Below are 7,699 nucleotides of genomic sequence, written 5' to 3' on the forward strand. Positions count from 1 at the left end.
GTGATCGTCAAATATACCCTCAATTACCACCAAACATCGCAAAGTAAATGATTTTCAATAATCCCTATATGATCACTGGATATCACTAATAAGGTATCAAACGTACATTGAGACAAAAAACAGGAGTCCATGGGAAAGGTTAAAGTCTAGGGGACGTTCTTCCAGAGCATAGACCCAAGAAGTCCCCTAGCAGGCCCACAGGCCTCCACACTGGCTCACGCAGATCCAAACTGCACCAGTTTTCACTCCCTCATGTAGGCCTTAGTTCCCGTGGCAGAACTCGCCTTCCCACTGGACACTCACCTGTGCCTGAGCCTGTGGAGAAGCCAGGCTCCCTCCCCCTCTGCCCACAGCAACACAGACACTCCCAACCTTTCCCAAGAGCTGCAGCGCAACCACAGCCACAGCAGCAACCCCAGCAGTGACACCACTGCTCTGCTCCGTTTTGCCCCACTCTGCTCCTCTAGTCACAGCTGCAAGCCTGTCTCTCCACAACAGGTTGTGCCTGGCGGCAACAAAGCCACAAGACTTCTGCCCGCTTCCAATCCATGCCACAAACCCCATCTATGGCTCTTCCCACATTTAAGAAACACCTGACCATTCCGAAGCAAATTCAGACCTTAATGTCAGGGTGAGAACAAAGGGAAGCTTCCAACACAGTGAAGGTTTTATTTATTATCCTATTTATTTCCACTATCAGTCTAAACAAACTACAAACTACGAGCTAGAAACTAGGAACTAGGAACTAGAATAAAAACCTATGGCCTCTTCCAGGGCTAGTATCTCCTCTCGGCCATAAACTGCTGCGTTGCCACGATCAGAGGCGTCAGGCTGGAGGTCGGCTTGGCGGAGGTTACAAACGGATGCTGCCCAAAGAGAAAAAGAAGAAATTAATTTCTACTTACCTCACAGGCTGAAACAGGCTTTCTCTGGCAACAAGAAAGATACAGAAAGGAGGGCATTCTGTGCACCTCTGTCTCCACATCCAGGACCTTGCTACATGGGGCCAACATTCTCCCAATCCCACAAATCCATTAATCCAGATGTCTTCCGTTTAAGGAGATTTGGTCTAGGTGACCTTGAAAGGCTCCTTCCAACCCATCCTAGGCCAGGATTCTCCTCTCTTTTCCTTTGAAAAGCCCCCCAGACTGGAGATTCTTAAGAGCGGGGCCCATCCGAGGCCTTGGACTTGAGCAGATGAGGAGCCCCTGGCAGTGGGTGGCTGGCGCATCCGGCAGCCGCTTTGCCTTTTACCTGCAGAAGTTCCTGGGCAGACCAGCGCCTGTCCTCGTCCGTCTCCAGGCAGCAGTGCAGAAAGTCTCGCAACCAAGCAGACTGTTGCCTGGGGTTCTGCAGCTTCGGGCTGCCCCTGGTGCTTATCAGCTGTTGAACCTAGAGCAGAAGGAAATGCCACGCTCTACCTGCCTCTTTCACACCCCAAACTGCTCACACAGACCCCACTGGACAAGCTCCGCTCTCCAGTGGCTCTTTACTCCCTGCCCGAGGGTGGCAGATACCTTTCCTGCCCCTACTAAAAGAACCCAAAGCCCGAGGCAGCCATAGCCAGTCCAATATGCAAAGGCTCTTGCCTTGGCCCCTGATTTCATTGGCTGATGGAATTAGGAGCAACTCCATCAGCAAAAGCACCCTTTGCTTCTCTGAGCACTGACACCAGCTCTACAGGCGATGCGGAAGACAGACTTTTATCTAACTCTACTATTTCCAAGGATTATTCCATCAAATGCAGCTCAGCACTGCTCACTGCTCCCTTAGGCAAAGCTTCCATCAAGCAAAAGGCATCGTGAGGTTTTGGTGCAGTTCGTGATCAAATGCCAAGGGGATAATCTGGACAAGAAGCACGAGAGACTATGCAGCCTGGAACCCGTCATTTTCAGCTGCTAGCAAGCTTCCCAAGCAGAAGAATGGGAGCAGATTTTGTCCGAGTGACAGCAGTATCTGAGAGTAGTTGCAGCGTACTGTGCGGGAGGTCATCATCAGGTAAGGAGGCGCTCCTTCCACCATCTCCATCCCCACAATGCCAAAGGACCAGATGTCCACTTTGGGGCCATAGGGCTTCCTGCTGAAAATTTCTGGCGCCATCCAGTAAGTTGTCCCAACAGCCGATCTCCGTTTGCTCTGCTCAGCGGTGAGCTGAGCAGAAAGGCCAAAGTCAGCTGAGGAGAAAAAAACCATTCTGATCAAGCCAGCGTGAATTAGGGAAGCCAACAAAAGAATTCCCCACGGTACCAATGTCCAAGAAGGCAGTGTGGAATCCCAGCTGCAAAGGGGCCCTGCTGCCATTCCTCAGGCCTGCAGCCGAGGAAATACGGAATTGGCCACTTAGCAAAAGCCCCCAGTTTCAGGCAGTGGCTTTTAGTCCCCTGAAGCTATTAGACTGCAACTGCCTTGCTTGGGAAGGATCACACACAAGCCAAAGGCACCCCCTACCCCTTCTTCCCAGCAACACCTCCCTGCGCCTTGTGGCTGTGCTCTGCGCTCACAGCAGGGCAGCCTGCACTGCCACGGGCATCAGGGAACCGGCAGTCACCCAAAGGCAGCCCCACACCGCAGCCCGCCACGGCTGAGCCTGGCCAACAACACCCACCCAACTTGACAGATCCGTCCAAGCCCAGGAGAATGTTGTGGCTTTTGACGTCTCGGTGGATCACTTGCTTGGAGTGAAGGAAATCCAGGCCTTGCAGGCACTGAGAGAGGAAAAAGCAACACGAGCCTAAGTGGATTTCGTCCCACAAGCAGGGAAGTGGCACATCTGACTTCCTGGGGGATGGTGAGCCATGGCAAGACAGGCTGCTGGCAAAGGCAGCAGAGCCTGCTGCTCCAACACGAGGACAGCAGTGCTTTTCTAAGTGCGGGTGTGTTTGCTTTTGAAAGAGAAAGGGCAATTGTTCCTCTGGCCAGTGCCCTGCAAACACAGACTCAAGAAGCACTGCTGCCGTGGCTGTACTCTCTCCAGCCAGACAACAGTGGCTGCTTTTGCCAACACCACGTTGGCTGCCAGGCTCTCCTTTCAGGCTGAGCTCTGTGAGAGTCCTGCGAGTATCTCTTTGTCTTTGCCACTTGCTTGACATGGTGCCAGCAGCACCTTTGCTCTTAGGAAGGAATGCGGAAGGAATGGGAAGGAACGCAGCGCACACAGGCTCCAGGCAAGTGTTTAGAGAGGCAAAGACAAACACCCTAGAAGAAGGGCAGGGACACTGGCAGGCACTTCCGATGCTCTTGCTACTGCCAGTTATAAGAGAAAGGCAGAAAGGAAGCTCGGAAGGTGAAATCTCTCCTCTCCTTATCACCCATTTGGAAGGACCATCCCGACCAAGCCGTGGGAAGCACAAGCGCCATCCCTTACCTCCCGAGAGACAGCTGCTATCTCTCCTTCTGCCATACGAATCTCCCTAATGACATCGTGTAAAGAACCTCCGTCCATGTACTCCATCACCAGCCAGACTTCCTCGTCCACCAGGTAGCTGAAGGGAGGAAACAACAGCCTGGAGATGAATGCGTGCACTTCCTGATGGATTCTCCTTCCCGTGTCTCTCTCAGAAGAAGACAGGAGGAAGTCAATAATCATTGGCTATGCTCTCCAGGGCTTGAACTCAATCTACAGTGTTTTGTCAGCACATAAGACCCGTGGGAAAAAAAATCAAATGCCAAACCAAACAAAACAATGTGGAGAGAGGACAGGAACTTTGAGGCTGTTGGCTCAAGAAAGACAGGGCCAAGTCCGCTCTTTGAAAGCACACGTCAAACTAGGTATGCCAGCAAAGATTAATGCAGCCCCAATGCAATCTCCTCCCAAGACACTGTCGATCAGTCCAGAAACAGGAATTAACAGCTCCATCCTCTGTCAGCTCCATCCTCTGCCAGCGGTTGAACCGCTGCCTTGCAGGATGTGGATGACCTTTCATGGCAGAACAGCAGAACCACTCACCTGTCTAGAAAGGTCACAAGATTGGCGTTCTTATTGCCACGCATGACCTGGATTTCATTCAGGCACAGTTCACTGCTGCTCTCTTCCAGGAGACTAATTTTCTTTATGGCCACCTACAACGACATGGAAAACCGTGAACCAAAGTCTGTGGCGCAGGACCACAAGGGGAAGACGGAGACAGTGATTATGGGATGATGGAGCTGGGCTGGGCCAAACCGCCTTGTGGCTGGACATCAGACCGCTTGCTTGGGCACCTCCCAGGACAAAGAGCCAGATACCCTTTGCCTTGTAAACCTGGGAGAAACATGGTCTAAGCTCTCCACCGCAAAGCTCTAACAACACAGGCTGTGCCCACAGTCTTCCCCCAGGGCCTTACTTTATCATCCCCATTTTCATTCACACACCCCTTGCAAGCAGGAAGCCATTTTGTGCCGGTAAGAATGGAGCAAAACTGCTGGGAAACCTTTGGCACTTCTAGGGGGCTTGATCATTACTCCAGCAACCACTGGCATTCTCCATTGCACAAGAACAAAGCAAACCCTTGCAGACATGACAGATAAAATGCCGTCCTAAAACAGCACTGCAGAAGCTGTGGCACTGCTTGACGCTTACCTCTTCTCCTGTGGCAGTCTCCACTGCCATGCACACCGTGCCAAAACCCCTAGAAACAAAAGAGCAGCAGAGAAAGAAGAAGTCCTTTAGTCCCTGCAAGTGCAGGACACCGCGGTCCAACCGCGGAAAAAAAGTCCCGGGGCAAACAGTAAATGGAACACGACAGATTCTCGTCTGGGTCTTTTCTCCCTTTTCTCTTTCTGTATCTGTGCATGTGTGGGATTTTTCCAGGCACATGCCGGTTCGGCCTTCTCACACCTCTCCTTGGAGTCTATCTGCCAAATTCAAGCACCACCACTCAGGCCTTCTGAGAAGTCTGAAGCCATGTAAGAGCCATTGGAGGAAAGCCTCCAGACACAGATCCTTTCTCCAGCTTCCAAGGAAAATAGTGTCCAGCCACAGCCTGCAGCCACAGCCGGAGCAGGCAAAGGCTTCCACTGTTGCGCACACAAATGGAGAAGTACTCAAAATAGAGGATCCTTAGACGGCTGTGTTCTGGGTCCAGAGCCATTGGCAGCTGCTTCTCTTTGGTGCACCAGACACAGGAAGGGCTCTACTTTTCTGGCCACTTCAGCTATAAATGCTGACCAGTACTTAGAGATCATCAGGCATCATCTTAACGCAGTGTCTGAACAGCTTTGGAGCTTGCCTGCTGTCACTCTGGAGAGGTGTGACACCAGCAAAATGCACCGCCCCCCGCTGTGAAGAAGGAGCTGTGGCTGCACTCACCCTTTGCCAATCGTTTCCAGTTCTGTGTACTTAGCCTCAGGATCTCCCTCGCTCACCAGCATCTCTGTAAAAATCCCAAGGAAAGATGTTCACTTCAGAAGAGGTCCCACCCTGCAGCAGATCAGAAAGGCAGCCCCACTGTCTGGGACACTCTGCCCTTTCAACTCAGTCAGCTGGGAAACACCACCACCACCACGACCAAAACCACCACCACCACCACCACCACCTCAAAAACAACAGCAGCAAGACAAGCAGCCCTGCAGCACAGATGGCCTGCCCAAAACTAGAAGTCTACACTAAAATCTAAGCACATCGAGAAACAGTCAGAGGAGACAGGGATCAGAAAACTGCAACCAGGAGAAGTGATTGTTGTCTACAAACATTAAGGGCAGCAGGGAAAACAAAACCTTTCTGTTCTTGGCCATGAACACTCTGTGACATTCAACAAAAGCTTTCATCCTTGCAAACATCCAAGGCATCTTGGGTTCTGGAATCAATTCTTATCAACAGCTGCCCTTTCCAGAACAGGAAGAATATTGCAAAGTGCTTCCAGCAGAGCCGAGATCTCCAGCTTTAAGCAGGACTTTGCCTAAACAATGCCCCTCTGCCTTTCAAGAGCAGCAGCTTATGTTATACCCTACTGTGATGGGCCTCAGGAATGAGGTCCCTCAGCCTTTAGGCCAGGCTAAGTTCTGAAGATGACCTTGGCTGTGCCCCACAGGAGCTGGGCCCCACAGGAGCTCCTTGAGGCCTACTCATTCGCTAGGTCACAGCCTCCTGCTCAGCCAGAAACAACCTCTGTTTTCTTTTTGGCATAGAGGGAAGCTCAGGCAAAGCCAAACCAGGCCCAGCTGCCCTCAGAGGCAGGAGCAACACCCCAGGGACCCCTCACCACCTCAAAGCACAACAGCAGGTCCTGTGTGGAGGCCACAGGACCTGGCACTCAGCTGAGGAGGAACAGGAGGTGGGACAGCTCTTGCTGACACGCGCACACACAAGGCACTGCTCCGGCGGACAAGGATCACAAAGCACATACTCAGCATGGCCAGGCACTTGTCCTCTGTCCTCTCTCCCAGCTGCTCTCTGCTGCCAGAGGAACCAGTCGTGCTCCAGCTGCTGCCAGAGGAACTAGTCGTGCTCCAGGTGCACGAGCTGCTCAGGCTTGAGTTTCCAGCTTGGGGACTGGAGGCTTCTTCAGGGCCTTCAGCTGCAGCTCGTGCAGGTACCAGGACACAGGAGGTGGAGCTCTGGGACAAGAAATTCATTTGGGTCACAAACATGCCTGCACGTCGGAGGTGCCCCTCCGATCCCATTTCAAATGCAAGCTCCTAGGAAGACGCTGCTGGCCACACCCAGGGCTCTTCACCTCTCAGCTTTCGCAGCCCACTTCTCCAGCTCAAGGCGCAAAATCCAAAGGCTGCTTTTACATGATGGACAAAATGACACCAAAGACACTGCTAGCCAAAACAGGCACTTACTGACGTGGGCTGCTCAGGCCGCAGGCTGACAGCAGGGGCAGGTTCATTGGCAGCGGATTCCTCCTCTTCAGCCTCTTCCTCGGGTGCAGAGGCAGCCAGAGCAGGTGCTGACGCTGCCCCTGTGCTCTGTGGGCAGACAGCAGCATGAGGGTCAGGAAAGAACCTGTCATTCAGAACCTTCGGTATATTCAGCTACAGGCCCCGCTGCAACTCAGCTGTTCCTTTAGCTACTGACTGACTTTAGCTGTTCTGTGGGGAGGGCCTGGTCCCTCCTGGGGACAGTGTCTCCTCATATCCTGCAAGGCTGTGAACTGCATCTTTGCACTGCTCTCTTCACTGGGGACAAGGAGCCTGCACAGCCACTGGGCACAAAGGGCTTCACTTGTACCCCAGGAGCATCCCAAGACATCCTAATGCTACCTCTTGTCTCTGGCTAAGACAAATTCACAGCCCCTGTCAGAACAGTAGGAAAGCAATGCCTAAACGTCCAAGTTCCACACCCCTTTTCATGGCCTCACAGGCTGGGGGAAGTGCTCTGGAAGAGCTGGAAGGATTCCAGCCCTCAGCATCTTCAGCCAGGCACGGGAGGTGCTGTCTGACCAGAAACTTGCAGCTATGCTTTGTTCCAGCCACAGGACTACCCAGAGGTGCCACTTACTGATGCTGGATGCTCAGGCCCTGCAGTGGCAGCAGGTGCACTTTGGTGGAAATCTTCCTCCCCTTCGGCCTCTTCTTCAGGAAGACGTGCAGCCAGAGGAGGCTCAGAGGTTGGTTTTGGGCTCTGCAGACAGACAGCAGTGTGAGGGACTGGTAACCTTCTTTATATTCAGCTCTAGAGCCAGATGCACTAAGGAGAAATCATCTGCACAGAAATGGCATTCTAAGTTGTTCAAACTCAAGTAGAATGGGCCAATTCGATGGGACTGCACTCTCT

The 7,699-nt window shown here is 52.6% G+C and overlaps 1 protein-coding gene across 1 annotated transcript; it reads right to left on the reverse strand.

Moving 5' to 3' along the window:
- Positions 1–762: 762 nt before the first annotated feature.
- Positions 763–6,398, reverse strand: LOC137466394 (serine/threonine-protein kinase PAK 3-like). Its single transcript, XM_068178148.1, has 9 exons — positions 6,324–6,398; positions 5,288–5,351; positions 4,559–4,607; positions 3,947–4,059; positions 3,365–3,482; positions 2,606–2,705; positions 1,978–2,174; positions 1,255–1,392; positions 763–866 (listed from the first exon to the last, which is right to left on the reverse strand). The coding sequence occupies exons 1-9, from the start codon at positions 6,328–6,330 to the stop codon at positions 777–779; spliced, it is 876 nt and encodes a 291-aa protein (XP_068034249.1). The 5' UTR covers positions 6,331–6,398; the 3' UTR covers positions 763–776.
- Between the last annotated feature and the right edge of the window lie 1,301 nt (positions 6,399–7,699).

This window comes from Anomalospiza imberbis, unplaced genomic scaffold (genome assembly GCF_031753505.1).
Source record: "Anomalospiza imberbis isolate Cuckoo-Finch-1a 21T00152 unplaced genomic scaffold, ASM3175350v1 scaffold_199, whole genome shotgun sequence".
NCBI classification, from domain to species: Eukaryota; Metazoa; Chordata; class Aves; order Passeriformes; family Viduidae; genus Anomalospiza; species Anomalospiza imberbis.

What these genes read in the sequence shown, in the direction of transcription:
- LOC137466394 (XM_068178148.1), bottom strand. An exon ending in AGACTGCCACAGGAGAAGAG is followed by an intron (nt 4,060 to 4,558) that starts GTAAGCGTCAAG and finishes ATGTCGTTGTAG; the next exon opens with GTGGCCATAAAGAAAATTAG. An exon ending in TGATGATGACCTCCCGCACA is followed by an intron (nt 1,393 to 1,977) that starts GTACGCTGCAAC and finishes CTTCTGCTCTAG; the next exon opens with GTTCAACAGCTGATAAGCAC.